This window comes from Euprymna scolopes, chromosome 11 (genome assembly GCF_053919585.1).
Source record: "Euprymna scolopes isolate OS-2025 chromosome 11, ASM5391958v1, whole genome shotgun sequence".
Lineage (NCBI taxonomy): Eukaryota > Metazoa > Mollusca > Cephalopoda > Sepiida > Sepiolidae > Euprymna > Euprymna scolopes.
This window is the reverse complement of record NC_136492.1, coordinates 82,989,490-83,014,585: the sequence shown is the minus strand read 5'-3', so window position 1 is coordinate 83,014,585 and position 25,096 is coordinate 82,989,490. Positions and strand designations below refer to the sequence as shown.

The window sequence follows — 25,096 nt, the reverse complement described above, 5'->3', positions numbered from 1 at the left end:
AGGTTACCAGGGAACACATTGTGAAAGTCAAGTCAATGAATGCGAATCAAATCCTTGTCAAAATAAAGGAATATGTGAAGACTTACTAAACAGTTTCAAATGCCACTGTAAACTTGGTCATGAAGGAGACAGGTGCCAACATAAGGTAAGTAAACAAGAAGTTAAACATTCATACAAAAAAAATCTACTCTTTAACACAAGTAAATCTCCGACACTAGAACATGCTGAAAATGACCAAGATTTTTCTGATCTTTAGCCCGTAGTGCAATGGGGATAATAGTGTCTGGATAATGCATTTAAAATCAAGGGTCTTCCTTTTAATGCATGTTAAACCTCCTGCTTTGAATGCATCTAAAACCAAGCCTCTGCGTTTTCTTTTTAATCGCTTTCATTCTCAATCAGGTCTCATTTAAAACGAATGGTTTTCATCCTTAGGAAACATCATGTCATGAAAGATTTCACGAATTGCCATTCACTCCTTGTCTGAAATTGAAGAAATACATCAAATAGTTTGCCAAGAACACTAAAAATATGGTTGGGCGATTCTATCGCTCTAACTGGAACCTCACTACTGATGCAATACTCTATGTCTTTAAAAAGCCAAGTACCTCCTAAAATAGAGTAATATTGCCAGATCTGTGCAGGAGTCGCTTTGATACAGTTCAAGATGCCCTATTTTTCTATGTAACCTCTTACCCACAAAAGAGATTTTGAGAGCTAATCTTCGCAGTATATCGTTAGTTCCATTGTAATTGCTCGTCTGAGCAAGAATATATATTCCTCATTTGCCAAACATTCACATAAACCACCTGACTTGGTTCAACCATATCAACGATTTTCCTCACTTTAGAACTGTGGATAAACCTAGACGCAGATTCTGTGAACAAGGTTTCTTTCACAGAACTGAACCCTTGTTGAACTATTCAAATTATATCATCCTACACCAATAACGATTACTAAAACATCCCCGAAACTTCATTAACATTATCCTTGAGTTGCATTTAGGTCTTGATAAGAAGTGAGTCCTTTATATATATATATATATATAATTATTACTATTATTTTTTTTAAGTAATAATAAAAAAAATGTTTAAAATAGAGAGCAAGAGCGCGAGATACACAAGTACAATCATGGTATATTAATTTATGAGGATATTTTTTATTCTCGCGCAACGTGATTCATTGGTAATGCTTCATCCAATTGTATCATTTTACAGGTCCGTTTAGATAAACAAATCCCAATTATTTCACTAAACAATCAGAGAGAAAATATAGGATGTCTAGAAAATTCATCATTTGGTCCAGTTTAACGTAAGCTTCAATGTTGGGAGAGATATTATATTAAAAAAAACATCTATTACAGTGATACTATATTTCTGAATTTTTTGGATGAGAATTTATATTTTTTATTACTTGAATTTTTGAAACAATGTTCTAAAGTTTAGTGTTTCTAATATGACGTTTCGGTCGCTGTAACTTCCAACCTTCTATAGTCAATTTCGATAATTCTTCTGTTGAACTCTTAATCAGCACAGAATTTCCAAATGAGCAATTTTTCATCTATGGAATTAGCAAATGTAGAAATATAAAATAATTCCAAACTATATATATATATATATATATATATATATATATATATATATATATATATATATATATACAATATAAAGCTGAATATGTTGGGTCTGGTCACAGAAAGGCTCCTATATAGTTGACTATTTTTAAAAACTGATTACATATAATGATAGAAGATGTGTCGAGACACAGGAATCGGTATGTTTGATCTGGAAGAACGGTAGTTCATTAAAATTGTGGGGTCTGCGTTCACGCCTGGTCCACAAAGTATGGAAATAAAAAAATTAAAAATTAAAAAAACAAACTTTTACAAGTGTTTTTGATATAGATGTACATGGGAATATTTTGATAAGCATGTTTTAATTTAATTAGGGATGGTATAATAAAACTGTGGGGCCTGCGTTCGCGTCTGGCCTTCATAAAATAGAAATAGTCACAAACTTTAATAAAGACTTTTCATATCTATCTGCGTAAGTATATTTTGATAATTATGTTTCAGTTTGACGAAATCTGGTATAATAAAATTATGTGGTGTTCTTTTGCACCTGACCTCCATAGAATAGAAACATGTCACAAAGTTTAACAAGGTTTCTTAATATAGATCCACAGAATATTGTGATAAGTGTTTCAGTGTGAACAGGTATGGTATAATAAATTATGGGGTTTATCTATTTTATTTTTACTTTCATCATATTTTGCTTTGGTTTGATACCCCAAAAGTCAACCCAAATTTACAACCCTTCCTTTTCATAACCTATCATACTTTCACAAATCAGAGTCCATTTTCTGTAGGCTGTTTTTGAACCCATTAAACGACGGGCACTAGTATATATATTTTTTTTTACAAGGTAGTCACCACTTATCAGGACCCGGAAGCCACTCGGGGATAAGAGGTATTGTGTGTACAGTACGTTAGTGTTGGAGATTTGATAAAGTGTCTTACTTAAGGAGGATGTTCATCAGGAATTTGTTTACATTGGACTTGAAGACATCCAGGTTTTAGTCAAGTGGGAAACATGCAACCGGAGCAGAGTTCCACAGCCGTGCATTTCTAAGAATGAAGCTTTTTTCATGGAATCTACATTTTGATTTTGGCACAGATAAGGAATGGCAACATTTTTGAAAGTTGTTTCAGCATGGCGGGTGTTTATCATGATAGATTGGCGAGGTCGAACAGAGATTAGAGTTCAGACGAGCACCTGCCATGGTAGTAACGATAAAACAAAGACAGGCTTGCAACGTCTATTCGGTGGGAGAGAGTTTGAAGGGAAGAGAAAACGGCATCACCCACTAGACCATGAAGCTTATTTTGTACTATGTCAAGGCAGGATAGGCTGTTTTAGCAGCTGCTGCCGAGATGTGGCAGCAGTACTCCATCCTCGGGCGTACTTGTCTTTTATACAGATAGAGAATTGCATCAGGGGTGAGATATCTTCTGGAGCGGTAGAAGGATGCTACCATTTTTCAAACAACCTTGGCAACCTACTTAATGTACGTATTCAATTTCAGGTCAGGAGTAAAGGTCAAGCCTAGAAGCTTATCAAAAGGTGGAGCTTCCCCTAGACGAGAGCCACCCATTTCAAGTGATGTCAGATGGGGATCAGAGCGTTGATGATGTGAAGATAGAAGTTTGGTTTTAGATGCATTAAAAGTAACCAGCCACCTCCTCCCCCGCTGTACCACGCGCTCAAGATCAGAGGAGAGGAGAGATAACTTTTTCATTTACGGCGTTTGATGTGTTGCCATAGATGGTCGTGTCATCGGCATAGATGTCAACAAATCATTTATGTATGTATATTGAGTGATCATTGATGTTGATCAGGAAGAGAGTTGGACCTAGCATGGACCCCTGAGGGACTCCAGCATTACTATTGAGGGTCTCTGATGTCTTCCCATCAACAACTACTCTTATGAGCCTATCGGAGGGAAATTATTTTATGATTGAGAAAACATTTCCAGTTATACCGTAGTTGGAAATCTTGTGAAGAAGGCCCTTATGCCATACCTTATCGAAGGCCTTTGAGATGTCAAGAGCAATTGCACTAGAAAGGAAGCCTTTGTCAGGAGATTCGCTAATCCTATGAGATATAACAGTTAGCCCATTTGCTATAGATCTGGCAGAACGGAACCCATATTGGATGCCACTAATAAGGTTATTTCTTCGGAGATGGTTGACTACTTCTCTATTTAATATGGATTCCAGCAGATTACTCATGACATACAGTAGACTTATTGGTCTGTACTGAGAGGGAGAGGACTTATCACCTGAGTTCTTAAATACAGGGTATACTGATGAGGTTTTCCAGGGTGTTGGGAAGCACTTCTCTTTAAGGCAACGCTTAAAGAATTTAGTAAGTATGGGGACGTTCTAGTTGAAGCTTTTTCAACACAATGATTGGAATGCTGTCTGGGTTAGTTGCTTTACTGGAATCAAGGTTCTTGATTAGCTTGGCGAGGCCAGACACATATATTTGTATGTTGCATGGCGTGTTGTCCGTTATAGGAGGAAATACGGGGAGTTGATGACCTTCGTGGCACAGGGTAGAATTAGCTGCAAAGTTCTTGGCAAATAGTTTGCCATTTTATGATGCTGACGAGATAACCTCAAATCCATTAATGATGGTGGGGATAGAACGCACGCTTCTGTTCAGGATCCTATTTGCTATTTGCCAAACATGATGGAAACCAAGCCGCTACTCAGCTACTTTTGATTAAACGGACTGGGTATATAGCTCTCTTGCATTTTGTATTACTTTTTTGCATTGGTTGCTGACAGTCCTGAAGGCAGCTTTTGTCTCAGTGCATCTATGACGTTGGTAACTATGGAAAAGAGTGATTATTGTGCGCGATGGCAGCAGCACATTCTGGGAAGAACCATGGCTGGCTGTTAGGATTGGTTAGTATTAATCGATCTATGCCTACAATTAGCCATTCGGTCAGATCTGATATTATGGAGGACACATCATTTTTAAACATGGAATATAGTGGTAGATCGGATATAAGTGTCCAGAAGCTGTCCCAGTCAGCGGTAGAGTATCGATATACAGTACGGTGAAGAGGTACATCTCCAGACTTATTGCATTTCGTTTTTATCTTAACTGATACAACAGCATGGTCGGAAGGTCCAAGACGAGACAGAACGGAATTTGAACATAGCTCAGGGGTAGTTGTGAGAAAAAGGTCTAGAAGGCTAGCATGCTGACCGGAAGTATCGGGCACTCGGGTGGGTTCGTGGACAATTAGCATGACGTCAAATGCAAAATCATGACAGAACCTCCCCTTATCGTCTGTGTGATACTATAAAGTGAAGCTGGGGTGGATTTAAACCACTAAGTACTGAGAGGGGGAATAGACAAAGGAAGAGGAAATAGCTTAGAATAAACAAAGACATCGGAAATATCCTACAATAAACCAAAGATAGGAAACAGCTTATGATAAACAAAGCAATCGGAAATATCCTACAATAAACCACAGATAGAAAATAGCTTAGAATAATGAAAGAAATCGAAAATAGCCTACAATTAACAATAGGAAATAGCAAACAATAACAATAGAACCCTATTGATATAACAGGGAAGGGCAGCTCCGGTAGCCAGGATGGGGTGGGCGACCTGAAATAAAAAAGAGAAGAGACAGTTAGTTGACAATGAGATGCCCGTTGCGGCGGATGGAAGTTGAACAGTTATAGAGTTGACATCTAGATGTGCTAGACGACGGCTGGGAGTTGATAACGACTACTGTTAAACAGTTATAGAGTTGACTCTGAAATAGAGTCGTGGACAATTTTAGATTTGACTGTGAAACAGAGATAGACGAATGTAACTTCAATAGGACAGGGAGAAGACACACACACACACACACTCACAAGTCCAACAGTCAATTTATATGTGAACATTGGCGTGTGTGTTTTTCCTTTCTTTGTTCATTTTTTTTACTTTTGTGAAATGATCCGGCCATAAGAGGAATAGTCGAACGAAAAATCCACGGTACCCGACGTTGGGAGTCGGAGATCTGACGAGGTAGCCACACACGTTTGGAGTAAGATCCGTCTTGTTAGAGTGGCTCAGCCATTCCGCACTGTGGACATTGAAGTCACCACAAATGTGGATGTTAGCTGAAGGGTGAGCAGACAGGATGTGTTATTTTTTTCAGATATGCTCTTAAGGATAGTAGCTCCGCTGTTTTGGCGGCGATAGAGAGCAGATATAAATGCAGTGGTGTAAGTAAGTGCAACCCGGAAGCACATATGAGTTATATTAGAGTCTTCTCGGGAAATATCCCTACCACACGGAAAGCCACCCTTAATGTAGGCACATATTCCATGTTCATGGTAATCTTGGGGGTCAGATTTAGATGTTAAGTTAGAGTATCCTTTAATTATGAATTCGTCAAGGGAAGCGGTCGGCCTAATGCACGTTTAACTTATAATGAATATGTCTCGTTTCGTCTCCTGTAATTGGGTTTCAACCTCTGGCAGGTTGGAACGGAGAGCCCTGATGTTGGAGAAGCTGACATGATAGTTGGGGTCTACAGAAAATTTCCGACATCCCAGGCTACTGTTCACGAAGTACTGTCGTCCTGGAGAGCAGCGTTTTGTTCACCCTTTGTTAGAAACATCACTCATTGGAAATGAGGACTGAGGAACAAATAAGAGGAAGCGACGGTAACTAGAACTGCCGAAAACGCATCCGCAATGTGTTGTCTACTCTCCATTTAAAAAAGAGGGGTGTAAGGGCATATTTATATTTATTTAGTATAAGTCCGTCGCTTTAATTCGAAGTTTAAGGTATTTGAAGATAAATCCCCCTCCCATAATTACGAATGAAATGAAAATGGAATAGATATAAGTTACTGTAATTTCTATTAAACAGTGTTCATTTTTTCTTCTTCCCAAGAGACACTTCAAACAAATTTAGCACTGAAATAATTTTAAAGCTACTGGTCGGGAGTTTCCACGTGTTCAGATATTCATTAAACTAATTTCTTCTTTGCCAAAAAGGCATCACTATCAGGTTGAACATTTTCCAGTCACTAATACTTGCCATTCCAGTTTGATGTGATAAAATAAAAATTTCAAAAACACTAAATAGCAGATGAAAGGGCACAATCACAAACTATGCATACCTAGTCCTAATTTACATGAAATATGAACAAAACTGCTTGTAACATATGGATAAAGTACTGTATACCAACCTACAAAGCATGCTCCATCACTGCAGTGTTGCCTTCGTGTATAATTTTCCATCTAGGTCGATTTATAATTCCCAGACGAACGAGCCACACATTTGTCTCCTTAACGTAAACACGTCTAACTAACCGAAAAACGACAGAATATCACACATTCATTCCTGCTATACTCCGCAACTGAAAAAATGTCAATGAATATTTTTTTCTAGAACTGCTTGCTTTTGACATTCTCTCCTTCCAGTTTGTTCCGCCGAGTATACTTACATGCAAATATTGAACAATATTTTAACTAGTATATTCCTGCACACCCACGGTTTTTATGCTATCTATTAATTTACGCCCGAATTCAAAGTTATACTCCTATGTTTCAATTTAAACCTTAAGGTAACTGGAATCGAAAATGTGTTAACATGACTGTTACATAACTATATTAACCCTAACGGCATTACAACCGATACAATACATTTCATGCCAATGAATGTTGTCTGTTTAAATGCATAAAACTGAAGTCGTCATATATATATATATATATATATATATATATATATATATATATATGTATATATATATATATATATATATATATATATGTCATAAATTTTTACAATAAAATATGAGAGAATACAGTTCTCACCAAGAATAACTAAACATACCATTTCACAGTTTTGTCGTTGTCGCGTTTAAACGTTATGGAATCAATGCCTCTGATATTTGATTTTTATGCGAGTCAACACATAATAACAAGACATTACTTTAGTCAAAGTTGTATTTTTGTTGAGTATACCGTCATGATCGAAGTCGCTATGGAACGTTCTCCTTGATTGCTGTTTCATCATCAAATTATAAACGCCCCTTAGCTTTCCAGACATAAATGACCCAATGTTATTGCTAAGACAACAACCTTGTAGCTGAACACAGAACTTTTCTAACTATATGAATGAATTATTCTCTCGTTCACTTACTCAACCCACTGTCTAAAACGATCTGGTTCAAAAACATCGATAGCACCATCATAAACGTTAGAAAACGAAGCTAATATTTTTCTTTGATTGTAAACGTTTGTTCATAGTTTTGGTGAATTATTGAACTGCAAAATATTTATTACTTTTTTCAAATATTTAATATATATGATTTCGAATTTACCAAGCTTTTCTGAGCATTGCCTATTTATCAAGCTAACCTACACGCTTAATATCATATGGCCATTGTTTACGGTACGACATATATTTTGTCTCTTTTCCACTATATGTATATACCTATTTTGCCACTTTTGTACATCTTTTTGTTATACCTCTGATAGATTTCAATGAAGATTGGTCAAATTTAGCACATATATGTCAGCACTAACACAACCGAAGATGTAAAATTTTATGCTAATCTGCATAGTAATAAACAATTGGCAGCTATTTGAGTGATGTGCATTTATTAACGTGCCAACTTTATATGAAAATCAAGGATAAAATATGGTAAAGTGCAAAAAGATCATCGAAACATTCATGATTCTAGGAATTTGTGAATTGAGAACAACACTAATAAAGAACAAACAACTTCAATATGGGTTCATAGTATAAGACATATCTCATATAATTGGCATTTTTATTGACAAGGGCAAAACACCTTTGGTCCATTGAAGATGTAAAACTTTTGATTTCCTCTGCTGAAATGTCTTTTGGCAGCAGTCAGAATAGCATTCCAGATGTCATCCCTGCCTTCTTCCAAAGTAAATATTTGTTTCAAGATGCTCCACAGATTTTCGATGGGATTTAAGTCTGCAGAACAGGTTGGCCATCGCATCATTTTCCCATATCTGGCAACAAATCTCTCAAACTATTCAGTGGCTATCCTTGCAGAATGGGATGGTGAATTATCATGCCATCTTTTTCCAGAATACCAAGTTCTACTTTTTGTGACAGGGTTCTAAGTGTTCCTTAATTAAGTCAATATAGAGTTTATTGGTAATTATAACTTAATCTGCGACTCCGAATTGTCCTACCAACTCATTGTCAATGATTGCAGACTAGAAGATAACACCATCTCCTTGGTGACGCCTGATCCTTTGGGTACGTAGACTATCATTATGGTACCATCCTCCCCTCTTTCTGATGAGTCAATGGCAAAATGATTTTGATGAGTAAAGGGCACAATAGATTCATATATATATATATATATATATATATTGATATAATAATTAAGTTAAGTATTGCAAATATCAAATGAATTAAAGGAACAAATTCTAAGATGGTCAATATCGTGACCTTTTGAATATAGACTTTTGTCATTCATTCATTATATATATTTGTATATATATATATATATATATATATATATATATATATATATATAAATTTATATTATATTAGTGTGGGGACGATTGATATGAATCCGAAAAATTAGACCGTTTTGGTGTATCAGAATCGTTATTGGAATCGAAAAAATGTTAGCCTATTTCCGATGCCAAAACCGATTCTTTAAAGGATATTTTTTTATTTGATTTTGGTTTAACATACATCTTCTATTGCTTGTAGCAATAATAAAATAATAAAAACTTACTAATTAAAACTTCCAGTAAAACTAAACTCTCAAGATAACCTCCTTCCAAGTGTGTTTTATGTCTGAGAAAATATGGGCAAATTTCAGATGTGTTTTTATGGTCATCGGAACAAAATAACACTTTTATCGTTAAATATGTAGCGATTTATAAAGAATCGTAATCGGAAATGTTAATTGTATCAGAATCGGGGAAAATATTGGAATCGTCCCATCACTAATAATTATATATATATATATATATATATATATATATATATATATGTATATATATATATATATATATATATATATATATATATATATATATATATATATATATATATAGTTTGTTAGTCAGTTTGAAAAATATATATGACAAGTAAACTACGCATAATTTTACGCGGTTCATCATTGTGGGGATTCGTCATTGCAGTAGCCTGACAAATGATTACATATATATTTTCTAAACTTAATACCCAGCTTTACTTGGGTATTTATCACTGCTGAAGTAATTAATTAACACATGTATTTCAATCTTATGTAGATACATAAAGCAATACATACTCGCGTATATATATATATATATATATATATATATATATATATATATATAGAGAGAGAGAGAGAGAGAGAGAGAGAGAGAAGAGAGAGAGAAAGAGAGAGACATAAATAAATAGATAGATAGATATTTGGTGCACGATATTCTTGCTTTTCCCAACAGTTTTACGTTTGCTTCAGGCTACCAGTCTAAATCTATTTGGCAGATCAATATTCTAGAAATAAAAGAAATGCAAATATACTATTAAATACTTTAATAATGCATGCTATCGTTACAAACTGTACACTAATGGTTATTCCCTCAGTACCAATGTCTATCCTTCTGAAACCATTGTCTTTCGCACCGCCTTTCGTCCTGGTGAATGAATACCTACTGATTAAAGCGGCACTTGAAGCTCTCTTGATTCGCCTTCCGAACTACTTCCCATCTCCACTAATGACAACGATTCATTAGTGACTATTTGTTACTTATCTGAAGAACTGACAATTTCGGCGAAAGTGGTTACACACAATGAAGTTTCTTTGTAAAAGCGTTTCTCTACTTCGCTCGGTTTTAACATCAATATACATCCCAACAATAATATACATGGCATCAATGTTATCTACCTTCTGTGATCATGTTTACGATTTCTACTCTATGCAAAAATCATTGCAATAGGTGGTAATAATTAATCTAAGTTATCTAAGTCAGTATATAGACCACAATCTTAATTTAAGCGTAAAATCAATGATATCACTAAAAAGCGATTGCCTTTAAAAAATTAGTACATCCTTTTTAAGCAATAAAACCATAAGCCTAATAAAGCCAACAAGCATAATCTTTACCTATTATTGATAACATATATATTGTTAAATACATTAGCATATCAACTAATAACACAGTTTAATTATATTAAATATGTTAAATATATTTGACGAATTAAAAATTGAAAGTACCAGTAGAATATACGCATGAACTACTTTTAAAAATCGAAAACAAAATGTAAATATATACATATAAATCTCTCACCCCTCTCTCTCTCTCTCTCTCTCTCTCTCTCTCTCTATATATATATATATATATATATATATATATATATATATATATATATATATATATATATATACGATCATGTATAACCTGGTCGCTTTACATTTACTCATGGTCGATAGGATTACACAGGAGTTTAAGTAACAGAAAACTGGAAATCACTGACATTTTGTGGCATTACTTACAAAACTGTGATCCTTAACAAAGTAAGTATGTCTTTTGTATAATCATGACATAGATTATTTAAGGTATCGCAAATAGCATACAGTATTAGATACTTCAGCACATCCAATAAAGACATCGTTTTTATATATTAAATGCAATACAGATATCAAACATTATTAATTAAATGCTAAGAAATATATGCATAAACTATTATATATATATATATATATTAATATATATATATATATATATATATATATATATATATATATATATATATATATATATGATTAACAAAACCCAATCAGATCACACAGACTATCCGATATGGTTATTAATAATGTAGCGTAGAAACAAACATAATTTTTACAATATAAAAACGCACGAATATTTACATTCACAACACCTATAAATCAAAATATTTACAAGTTTCACATTTAATTATAAACACCAGATCATATGATTTATATAATTACTAGATTGCCCGTGACTCATTGGGTCAGTATGTTATATTAGCTAAGGAAATAATGCATGACCGTGACACTTGTGACGTAAAGAAAATAGTGTTTTGTGACATAGCAGAAACATTTCTATGAAAGTATATTAAAATGAAAAAAGAATATAGATAGATTTCTATGAGTCTTTATGTTTATAATTATTTTTGAAAATAAAAACATACAGCCATTAAATTATAAGTGGTTTGCCATACTTATAGGTAAATATGCCTTAACAGATACCGGCACTTGATGTCGAGTGTGGACCCTGCACAAACATTGGCAAAAATAAGAAATTAAGCCCTATAAAATGCCAAATTGATAAATGGTAGTCACATTTAATTCGCATAGATTAGCAGCGACAACACCTGTGACTTGTCTAGACCAGACAAACATGAATTCCTGTAAAGTTAACTTGGAGTTTTTTTTTTAAAACATATCCTTTTTTACTGGATGTCTTCTGGCACAGGAATTTTGCACCGAAAAATCCTCGTGTCACGATACTTTGTGAGAGGCATCCCCCGATGACAAACACTACATTGCACCGTAGATGCAGGTATGTTCCGGTTTTCGAGAAAGTTATGAGAAGAATCCAAGTTCTTTGTTAATTCAAATACTTGCGTATGAACTCTCTATTATAAATGTAGAAAACAATATTTCCAGAGAAAATAAAATAAAAATGAATTGAAAATTAAATTAAAATGAAATAAAATAAAAATAAATTTAAAATGGATTAAAATTTAAATAAATTTAAATGAAATAAAATAAAAATAAATTTAAAATGGATTAAAATTCAAATAAATTTAACATGAAATAAAATTCAAAAAACAAGAAGAAAATACAAGTATAAATGAGAGTTATTAAAAAAAAAAAAGTCAAAACGGAAAATACGCTCGATTATTTTGAGTTAAAAATCAACTCAGCATTTTCTATGCCATTTTACTATTATTTTATGGCCTAAAGTAGACTAATGTTTGCGCAGGGTCCATAACTGTCATCAAGTACCCACACACCATAATACTTCATTCAAATTTTTTAAAGTTAATTCAAATTTTGATATACCTTTTAATTTAATCGCGAATAAAACAATTGGGCCGCAGCAAGCGTACACAGTAAAACTACATTTCATTGTTGGGTTGATTATGTACGCATGCGCAACCGGAAGTCGTAAACCGGATGTTGAGTTACAACACTCGTTACAAGATCATTTGAGTTTTAGAATTATATAGATAAGCAATTTACCCTGTAATAACAGGAATTCGCCCCAATCCAAATTCATTTATCACCCACTTTTCGGTCAAAACATTATGACCAAAATTATAATGGATCTTTGCAGTATCGTAGAATACTAAAATTTGCTTGTTTAATATGAATCATTATAAAACACATCTTTATAGCATCATAGATCAGGAAATAAATATTTTTAAGATCATGAAATCGCAATCTGTATACGACAATAAACGTATTCTAAATAAAAATTGTGTTACGCTAACGATCAATATAAACACACAGTTTTCTTCACAATTATGTCAGGACATAGTCCAAAATAGACGCTTAGTCGAATTAACATGTAACGGGCTCTTTAATTTCCATTTGTAAAGTTGCTATCATTTCAATAATTGCTGATTATTGTAATCAGATTTTGCGAGCTTTAAAACCCACTTTAGCTAAACCAGTGTACATAATTTTAACGTATAACATACTGACTATTAATAAATAATTTGTACTGTAGTGATTTCCCTTAAACATAGCTCGATGCACTATATATACATATATTAATATCTAATTTTCTCATTCACAGAAGTAAAATTACAAAATAAAGAATAACACCACTTTAAAAAAAATATATATATATATTTATTGCATGTTTTTGTTTACATTTGACTTTAATTTTTAGAATTTCAAAACAAAAAAAAACTATGACAATGTATATTTTAATATTTGAGCAAAATCTGTATTTTATACATATATTCACATTCAAGTGTTTTATTTAAACCATTGTCTACCAAATTCACGAATAAATATTTGAAGCCTATATTTCAAAACTTCCATCTTGAAGAGCGGAGTATCATAAAAGAAAAATGTCTTGTGATTAAAATCTGAGGAGAAAAAATCTTAGATAAATAATAATATAGACTATGATATAAATATGAAATAAATATAAAATATATAAAGATAAATAAAGATATAAATTAATATTATACTGAATAATATAAAAATATTATATATCATATATTATATAATATAATATAAAAAATACTAAAGTATTTACAATAAAAAAATTAAATATTCTTTTTAAGCTTTAGATAAACGTAGACGCTGATATCCGGTGAAAAGATTGTCTAACCAATATTAATGTTTGTAAGTTGTGCAAGTCTATATCGGAACTAGATAGTCTTCTCTGTATGATTAGACATTTTTATTATTTTTTTTATATCTTGTTACAAACTAGATTACTTAGTTGAACATCGTGTATAGCTGGTAATTATACTTGAACAACGGTCCAAATGCTCGTTATATTTTTCAGCACAAGCTGACACACGGTTCTCGTCAAATTACGGAAGTTAATCAAAGCCTGAAACCAGTAGCATAAACGATTAGTGACGATTAAGGCATACGAAAGCGTTCTATGCAGGTATAAAGGCTAAGTCAGACCCCCATGGATTTCAATGTGTGTAGTTTTGACATGCGCACGTATTATCACCCATTTTAAAGTATTGAGTTTACTAAGCTCTATCATCATTACTGCAGTCCCAAAATGGTAATGATTATGATAATTTATTAGCGTAAACTTTTCCTATCGAATAACACAGAAAATTATATATATTTTTTTACCGTTTCGTAGCAAACATTTTTTTAATAAGAAACAGAAACGAGTGCTTTTTGTTTGTTATCTAATTATTAAAAGAATGTCCAACAAAATCAATGTCCGCCTGTAAACGACTTGGTTCTCCTTCAAACATCGACCTATTTTCGTAGATGTGTTTTTTTTACCATAGCAAGGGAACCTCATGCACTGTTGCATGGAATATTTTCTAGAATCTGAAATGGCTATTCACAAGAGGTAACACATTGCTCAATTGTGACTTGGAACTTTGTAAGAAAGAGATAATACTCTAGGTATTATACATAGATATTCGCTTGTCTGAGTATATACAAAAGATAGTGTTCGGAAATCGCCACCTATTTCATACTGCTTAGACTCCCTGTTGCTTTACTTGGTGATCTATCGAAATCTGTTTCGTCATTATCTGGATTTTGAACAGCGACGATATATGTTTCTATTAAGAAATGAAAGTTTTGTAGTTAGATTCTTCCTAGTACTATACATATGTTTAACACATTACGACACGGTTGATTACCCGTTGACTACAGCATTATCCTAATCACGTCTATTGTAATCAAATCACAGGCCAGTCACAACTATCTGTAATTATCCTTCTGTTAATCTCAATAACTTGGTTGTAATTTGTACATTGCAATCGATGGCTCGTCTGCAAAAAAAAATACTTCCAAAATATATTTTCCTTTTTAATCATATTATTAATTCATTCTGTTCATTTACTCTCTCACGTATTCTTCTCGTTTTTATGAGCGTTCACGTCACATTATCTAGTAATTCAACATGTAATTGTTTTATGTTATTCATTTTCTAATGAATTCGATTAGTTTGACTATCGTGCAAAGGGAATTAAAGGTTGGCACTAAGGGTAAAGCATGTATATTTGTAAAAACATAAGGCCATACTGTAAATGTAAATATGCACATTTATTCCACAGCTGAATATGATTTTAAAATGAGCAATTACCATAAGTAGAACAATCTGATCGATATCATTTTTTATGGAAAATTCTACACATTATCGATACACTTATAATCAGAAATAATCTGTCAAACGCACAAATAAAAGTAAAATGAAATAAAAGTGCGTTTGCTTCTTTTAGGAGTATGTTTAGAGTGTAGCAATTGTTGTTTCCCTTTACAGGTAGCTCACCCAAATAATTCAGGAGTATTTTTCTCTACACTCTAATGGATATTTGTCTGTCGCATACTTTCATCTTCTGAAAGATATAGCTTTGTTTTACTATTCACAGGCTGCACTGTTACAGCAGGACGTTGCATTTATAGCTTCTCTATATCCCATCCCCGTACACAAACAGACAGTTTCCTACCCTGCCACCAGATCGTGTACATCAGCAGACTTCATTTCTAGACCTATTCCTTTCCGCGGTATATACGATTGTGTGATTAATGCGCACATTCTACATGGAACGACGACTATTTAGTTATATCAATTGACATCACATTTTAATCCCAAACCTCAAGTTGAGGACCATTGTTAAAAGTGACACAACATTACAAAATTTATGATTAAGAAGCTAGCTGAAGAACATATCAGAGATGCCCCATGGACAAATATCTTCTTCCTTTACACTGAACCATGTGCCAATAAGACCACGGAATATTGCAATTATATAGCGAATTTTATTTGTAAATTTTAATTTACAATTTTAAATTATTTTTTTCTCTCACATATATATGCATGCATATATATACATATATGTACATATATATATATATATATATATATATATATATACATATATATGTATATACCAATCAGCTACCCACTATTACCTATTAATGTAAGCCTTTCTCTTTCTCTTTCTATACACAGTCATTATAGGCCACAATTTTACGATTCGTTAAGTTCGCACGACTGAAAAAAAACCTTGGTCTCATAAAGAACATTCGCATTATCTACTTTCAATATACCTTGATTTATTGCTGTTATAAGACGACTGTAATATATGTTTTTTTTCTCCTGCGTGAACTAGAGATCCTAGCGTAGGTAGATTAAACATATTTTTAAAAGAAATCATTTCAAATGTGAACACCCGACAGACTAGTTTCCTCTTATAAATTTAGTTTATAGAAGTATTTTTATTTAAAATCTAAAACGCATCTAACTTGTCTTTTTTTATTCAACTACCTGTTCAAAAGCTCAATTATTCTTCAGAGGCTTTCTCTTTTGCTCTTTCTCACTATTATTTTTACTATTATCCTTTGACTTTTTCATTTTGTTTTCATTCATTTTCTAATTCAAGCAAATGCGTTGCGCTCTATTGGATATAAAAATCATTTGTAAAATCTTGTTGTTCGTAAAAATCTTAAGATGACTGAAGAGTAGGTTATGCAATTATAAGCATATCTTAAAGTTTTATGTGTATTTTACAGTTAAATGATCTCTAAGAACTATCGGTTCACTAGTCTTGATACACCTGTTGTTGTTTTGAATTAATAAGCATTTTTTGTCTGTACAAAATATCAGACATATATTTACTGTCTCTCAATTGCGCAAGAGTTATAATAGCGATTATCGTCTATATATATGAAAGCGAAAATATATGTATGTGTGTGTGTTCGCTTTTTCTGTATGTCAACAAAAGGCTTTTCTCAGAGAAGCGGTCGCTCGCTTCAAAACATTTTTAAACATTTTATATCACATATAAATCGTAATATCTCACAGTTAAAGTTTGCTCGATTTCGGGAGGATAAATAATCCATATTTGTCGCTCGCCGCATGTGGGTTAGTTTTTTCCTATAACATCTTGGGGGGGGGGAACGTTCAGCAGTAAACGAATACTATCCCGTAGTCAAACTTGACCTCATTAACCCATTTAATCGGGCACCTGCTAAATCCAAGTAATTAAATGAATTCAAATGTGTGTCCGTTAGCATCTCGCGGTGGAGCAATGGTTAACGTCGCATGTTTTCTTTTTTTTCACACTTTAATTTACAACTTTGCCTCAACGGTTCGGGTTCGATCCTCATACTTACTTTTTAACCACCCCCCCTTACACACATACCTTCAAACACCCGGGCAACGCCGGGTACCCCTCGCTAGTATAGATTAAAATATGAACGAATGAGAATGTTTACCTTTTCGGATTATTATATAAATCGAAACAGAGCATTCGTTTATTTATTGATGTGTTTTTCTATTCTCAGATGAATCTTAATAAATAATACTTAAAAATTAATGGATTTAAAATTATGTCTGTCTTTAACAAATGGACATAGGGATAAAAATCATTTTGCACGTTGCATCTGATTAAGGCAGTACTTTTTCAATGTTAGTTTAGCAATCTCTGCAATTAAAATAACTTTTAGAACTGACACGAATATTATAAATTCCAATGGTTTTGATACATAATTTTTTAAAACTAAAATCACGGCTTTACTCCTATGTACAAAAATCTAAATATTAAACGTATTCTGATTTTATAAATACTAGCAAATTTGGGTTTTAAACAAAATCCCAAAATGTTTCCTAAATAATACAATAGCTAACTAAATGACTCGTAGGATTTAATTTCTCATAGAAATTGTAAGTAACATATTTTTAATAAAATCTCCAAAATAAATAGAAGCTAAAGAATCAGATAATATAGCATACCTAACTGTAACTGTGCGTTCATTACTAGAATGAGTAGGGCCCACGTGTATATATATATATATATATATATATATATATATATATATATATATATATATATATATATATATATATATATATGTATGTATATGGTTCGGGTCCTTGCTAATGGAGCCAGACATGACTTCTGTTGTCGGGGTTCGAGTCCCTCGACTGGCATTAATCGTGACACCCTGCGCTGATGATTCCCGAAAGGATGAAACACTAGTGTCTCTAGGTATTTAATAATTATTATAGTAAATAATAATAATAATAATAATAATAATAATAATAATATATACTAGCATGGGTGCCCGGTGTTGCCCGGGAGTTTGGAAGTATGTGTTGAGCAAAGAAAAAAGCGGTAGTAGGAAGGCAGTCTCGAACTCGTACAACCAAGGAGGCAATGAGCATAGAAAATAACGTGACGTCTTTGCTGTTACGATCACCGCCAAAGTGGAAGTGACGTATGTTAAAAAAAAGGCCAGACAATCCATATGAGGGGATGCCTTTCGAATATATCGGTGAAAAAAGCGAACCCTCCCTGACGACAAATGCCCAGTTGAGGGTGAAGGTATTAATGGTTTGCCCAATTTTTCGGTATTTGTCGCCTGAAGGGTCGAGCTTCAAAACGATACTTATTGTAAAAATCCCTCGCCTCTGTCGAATGTTTTAGGCAGACATGCCAACATACATGGATACATGTATATATTTGTAGCTCAAATTTTCGACCCAAACCGATTAAAAATCTTACCCTATATCTGAATACCCTTTATTTTATGTAAAATGTCTAATGTATAAACCAGAAATTGTTTTTAGTAATTTGGTAGAGACCGCAGAGGTCAATTTCTTTTTAACCTTTGACCCCTACTGTGGCCCCTTTATATTTAGTGTTTATGGCTTAAATCAAGTTATTAAGTTAGATCGATGTCCAAGGAACCTATATCTAAAATGTCAAGTGTTTAGAGGCAAAATTGATGGATGAGTTTAGTACGGTTCTCAAAGGTTTAATCGTTGAATGCTTACCCCTTAACAGTCAATTTTCTGTCCGAAAACGAATTACAAAAATTTTCCCACTTCTCAATATCCTGTATATTTAATTTTGAGTCTGTAGACTGAAAATTAACAGACATACACTTAAAATTTATATATATATATATATATATATATATATATTAGCATGGGTGCCGAGCGTTGCCCGGGTATTTGGAGGTGTGCTTAGTCAAACAAAAAAAGGTGATTTTTTTTTTAACTTTGACCTCTATTATGACCCCTTAACATTTATTGTTTCTGGCTCATATCAAGTTATTAAATCAGATCCATGTCCAAGGAACCTATATCTAAAATTTTTAATGTTTAGACCCAAAATTGTCGGAGGAGTTTGGTAGAGTTCTAAAAGGTAAAATCATTGAACTTTGATAACTTAACAACCAAATTTCCGGCCGAAAACCAGTCACAGATTTTCTCAAATCTCAGTACAGCGTATATTAAATTTTGAGTCTGTAGATTAAATATTGACAGTGTTATTGCGTAGAAAAATGTGTGTATATATATATATGTATATAACTACTTCATTTACTCACACAAATTTAATATACGAAAGTATAGATTTATGCGTAAACTTTAAGTATTTACTTCAAAAGTGATCAATACGTAGGTAGAGCTAGTTAGTAATTTATAAAATATATATGGCGATTAAACTACACTGAATATTCTGCGTTTCATCCAGTGTAGGATTCGTCAGGCTTATGCGAGAATTTTGTGGTTGCTTCTTGTTTTTATATATGTTGAGGATTTCTAGTTAGCCAATCAGCTTTCTAGTATCCACCGCGCCCCCTCCTATCAGCCAATGGGCATGCATTTTATCGAACAAATGATCTGTTTTAGAACTAGGTTAGTGGTTTAAGGTAGATCTTTTCCCTCTTTTTTATATATGAATATTCCTATGTGTACACACACACATGCACACACACACACACATATATATATATACGTATACATATATGTGTGATCGTTTATGTATATTCATGTTTATTTAATTTATTTATTTGTTTGTTTTTTATTGTTATTGTTAGTTTTAAAACTATTTTGTATCGCTATCCTAGAGTGAGTTTTATTTTGTGAACACAGTTGTTTGCTATTTCTCGTCTACAGTTTAATAGATTTTGAGGTTCTTTAAAATACAGGATAGCAAATTTTTCATGGAGGCATAATTTACATGGGTCGTCTAAATGTCTTGCCGTGGTAGCTTGTCTCATTATTTTCCATTCGACTACCGGCGAATGTCCGCTTTCTATGAGAAAAGTAGGTGTCCTCTATTGATTAATTGTAGGTATAGTCACTTTTATACCCTTGAAAATTACCGTAAACGACAAAGTTTCTCTGATTCTCTCTCCCCCGATCTTGAGTCTGTTTTACAACGAGGAAGCAGGTGGCTGGTTACTTTTAATGCATCAAAAGCCAAGCTTCTATCTTTACATAAACGTTCTGATCCCCATCTGGCATCAATTAGAATGAATGGCTCTCGTCTTGGGGAAGCTCCTTGTTGTGACAAGCTTCTTAGTTTTACCTTTAAGCCTGATCTAAAAAGGAATACGTACATCAAATCCGTTGCCACGGTGCTTGAAAAATTAAGGGCTCCTTCTATCGATCCAGTAGATATCTACCTGCCGGTGTAATACCCTTCCTATGTAAGAGCCAGGTACGTCCAAGGATGGAGTATTTCTGTTACATCTGGGCAGGAGCTGCAGGGAAGACCTTATTTTACTTTGACAGAGTTCAGAATAGACTTCGTAGCCTAGAGGGAGATGTCCTTTTCTCTACCCTAATACCTCATTCTCACAAAAGAGACGTTGCAAGGCTGTCTCTGTTTTATCGTTAATTTCATTTCAAGTGCTCGCCTGAGCTCCAATCTATGGTGCCCTCTCACCTGAAAACACTATCAATAAATTCCTCCACTCTTTATCTGTGCTTATCCATTATTGTAGATTCCATGAACAAAGATTATTTCTTAGAACTGCACACCTGTGGAACTCTCTTCCGTTTACCTGCTTTCAAGCTGACTACAATATGGCCGTTTTCAAGCCCAATGTGAAAAATGTCTTATGAGTTGTTTCGCTTATGTACACTTTATACCATTGTTCTCGAGTGAAATTATCTGTATTTACATTTCTCTACCAAAGTACTCCGTCAATTTTCTGTCTACAGACTCGAAATTTGACATAGGAGGTATTGAGACTTGGAAAAAATTTTACTCAGTTTTCAGCTAGATATATGGCTGTCAGGGGTGCAGAATTCAACTTGACATTTTAGATGCAGGTTACTTGGGAATGGATCATACTTTATAATTTGATTTGTGTCTAAAACAGTAAATGTTAAGGGGTCAAAATTGGTTGTAATAAAAAAAATGCCCCCTGAGTTTTCTACCAAATTGCTCAAACAATTTTTGGTCTAAATATTCTAAATTTTACAGAAAGGGTATTCAGACATAGGGCAAGCTTTTTAATCGGTTTTCGCCGAGAAGTTAACTGCCTAGAGGCAAAAGTTCAGAAGTGTTTACCTTCGAAGTCATTAGTAAACTATTTAACAAATTTTGTGTCTAAACATTTGGCATATATAGTGTACTAGCGGGGGATGTAGGTGTGTGTGGTGTTAACTAAAAAAGAACTCAGGGGGGGTACAAACGCACCCTAAGCCCTGAGGCGAAGTTTGAAAATAAAATCCGCCAGCCACAATGAGTTAGAGAAGGATGTTTGAATTTATTTAAGAACGAAATTGAAAGGTGCGTGGCCGAAAGTCATCGAGCGTTACGACGACGACAACGACGACTACGACGACGACAACGACGACAATGACGACGACCTAGGTTTGTTTGTTATAAGCGAAGTAAAAAAAGAAAACAACGTTAACACTTAAGCGGAAAAAAACACACAAAAACTAACGTAAATCAAATGAACGATGAAATCAGAAAAACGAGCACTTGAAAAATGGCTTCAATAAGCCTGTTTCGGTATTAAAATTAAAAAAATCGGTGGGTACACGGGTGTTTTTGGGTGTCGCTAATAATAAGCGAAGTAAAAAAAAAGCAGAAAAACGAAACACTGGTTCAATATTTAAATTTAAAAAATAAAAATAAAAAAATATCATCTCACACCACGATTCGAACCGAAATTGTTTAATGAACAAAGGACTTAACCAACTGAACTAAGACGACGTTCATGAAATTTGTTCGGTTTTTCAACTATTTAAAGTAAATCAGGTCACCACGTCATCTGACGCATGCGTAGAATCGGTCATTGTTACGAGAGAACCGTTTTTGTTGACCCCACCTGTCGAAAATTGTCGATTTCGGGGTTAAAAAGTTAACTTTTTGGCCAATTTTTCGATATTTTTCGATCAAAGGATGGAGCCTCGATGTGATACCGAGTTTGTGAATTTTCTTCGCGTCTGTCGAAAGTTTTTAGCAAACATCAAAACACACACAAACATACATACATACATTTTCACTTATATATATAGAGATTTACACCTGCAGCAAGCCTTTTAATCAGTTTTTGAGCGGAAATTTGGTTGCCAAAAGATCAAAAGCGAAAGAGTTGACTTTGGAAGAGCTTTGTAAACATGTGTCATTAGAAAAAGTATAAAAATTCGGCTGTAAATTCTCTTTGCTTAGGGGTCTAAACTTTTAATTTTATATTTTACATACATACATATATACTATATATTTATGTATATACATATTTCTAACAGTATGGATGATTATTATTATTATTATTATTATTATTATTATTATTATTATTATTATTATTATTATTATTATCATCAATATTATTATTATTATTATAACATCAATAAAAATACGACAATATAATAATAATAATAATAATAATAATAATAATAATAATAATAATACACTTTCAGTCCCAATATTAAGACAGTGATTTTAGATATTGACGATGGAAACAGACTGAAAACAAATATCCATCACAAATGAAGCACTTTAAAATAGTAATTTAAATTTTCTAGTAAACCAAATTTTAATCGTATGAACATAATTTCCGGTTTAAAAGTAATGCAATTATTGAAACAAAATGAAACAAAATGAGATTAAATTCATTTCTTTAAATCGAATGAAATAATAAGGCGAATCATGTATTTTGTAAAAAAAAAAATACATATCCTGTAGAAGAATTATAATTTGGCTGTCATAGTTCGAACCGTTAAAAGTTTTGTAGCTCCAGTTCTGTATGCATCATTGCTCTCACTCAGCAAGTGTCTGAAACACTTTTTGAAACCATGCTGGAAAAATTCATAATTCACACGGGAAACCAAAATCATAAGAATTTATATTCCTTAGGAATTGAAAATTTTCTCTTAATAATAGAGTAGAGTGTTAAACTATATGCACTATAATAGTTCTCTTTGTACAGTTGGAACCCTGAACGTAAATGAATCATCAAAAAATGCAATAATTGTTTTTTTATGTATTACTAGACTTAGCCGGCAACTCATTGCTGTGGCTTAGTTTGTTAAATGACTCCCAGAAAAAAGAAACAGCAAAATATCTATTTTATAAAGAGAATTAGCATGGGAAATTGTTTTTTGTTATTTTTTAATATACGCTTGAGTTTATTAATAAATAAAATAGTTAATTTTGTTATTAGTGTGATGATTGTTATCCTCATCTCTTATAGTGGTTATTTCACGAAATCCTGTGAATACGTACATAAATGCTGCATATGAATCAGTAAGGCGGATTTTTTTGTAGTAGCAAGCTGCATGTTTAAATAAAGAGAGTGAGAGTGAGGAGACAGAGTGAGAGAAAGCGACAGAGAAAGTTTAAAATAATATATATACACACATATATATATATACACATATATATATATATAAAAGTGAAAGCTTATGTCTGTTCATCTGTCTGTCTGTGTATCTGTCTGTGTACATTGCCGACACAACAAGTCTGTTAATTCTTAGTCTTAGAAATTTGATATACAGAGTATGAAAATTTGGGAAAATCTTTATAATCCGTTTTCGGACAGAGATCTTGCTAAGGGGTCAACGATTTTACCTTTGAGAACTCTACTAAACTCCTCCGCCAATTTTGAGTATAAATACTTTAAATTTTTGGTATAGGTTCCTTGGACATGGATCTAACTTAATAACTGACTTTGAGCACAAAACAGTACATGTTAAGCGGTAATACTAGGGGATGAAGTTTAAAAAATTCGACTTCTACGGTCAATTTATAGTCTAAACATTTGAGATTTTACATAAAGGGTATTCAGAGATAGCTTTTAATCGGTTTTTGTTGAAGATTTGAGCCACCAATATATAAATGTATGTGCGTATGTATGTTTGCATGTATGTCTAAAACTACGAACAGAGGAGACAGATTGTCACAAATCAGTATTGTTTTGAAGCTCAGCCCTTCAGACGACAAATACCGAAAAATTGACTAAAAACATTTATTTGTTCACCTTCGACTGGACACTTTTCTAGAGTGAGGGGTCGCTTTTTTCGCAGATATTTTCGACAGTTATCCCTTTTTTTTTTTCGATTGCCTTGCCTTAATATAAACCTACGTAACTTCCGCTCTGGCGGTGGTCGTAACAGCAAATATGTTTTTCCTGTACTTTTACTCCTTGGTGATACGGGTTCGAGCCTGCATTCCTACTACCGCTTCTTTGTTTGGTCAACCCACACCTTTAAACACCCGGAAAACGCCGGGCACTCATGCTAGTATATATATATATATATATATATATATATATATATATATATATATATATATATATATATAACTACTTCATTTACTCAAATAAATTTAATATACGAAAGTATAGATTTATGCGTAAACTTTAAGTATTTACTTCTAAAGTGCTCAATACGTAGGTAGAGCTAGTTAGTAATTTATAAAATATATATTATTTTATAAATTACTATATATATATATATATATATATATATATATATATATATATATATATATATATATATATATATATATAAAGAAGGCTCGGAGAGATAAAGGGAATTCAATGTTTTGTTAGATACGTTTGCTATTTATGAGTATTGTGA

At 33.0% G+C, this 25,096-nt stretch overlaps 1 protein-coding gene across 1 annotated transcript in view; it reads left to right on the top strand.

Moving 5' to 3' along the window:
- LOC145287952 (uncharacterized) overlaps nt 1-25,096 on the top strand; it is an 881,042-nt gene that overhangs the window by 794,854 nt on the left and 61,092 nt on the right. Inside the window, exon 7 of the mRNA XM_080135905.1 lies at nt 3-145. Within this exon, the coding sequence (XP_079992031.1) occupies nt 3-145 (143 nt within the window). The remainder of the gene's footprint in view (nt 1-2; nt 146-25,096) is intronic.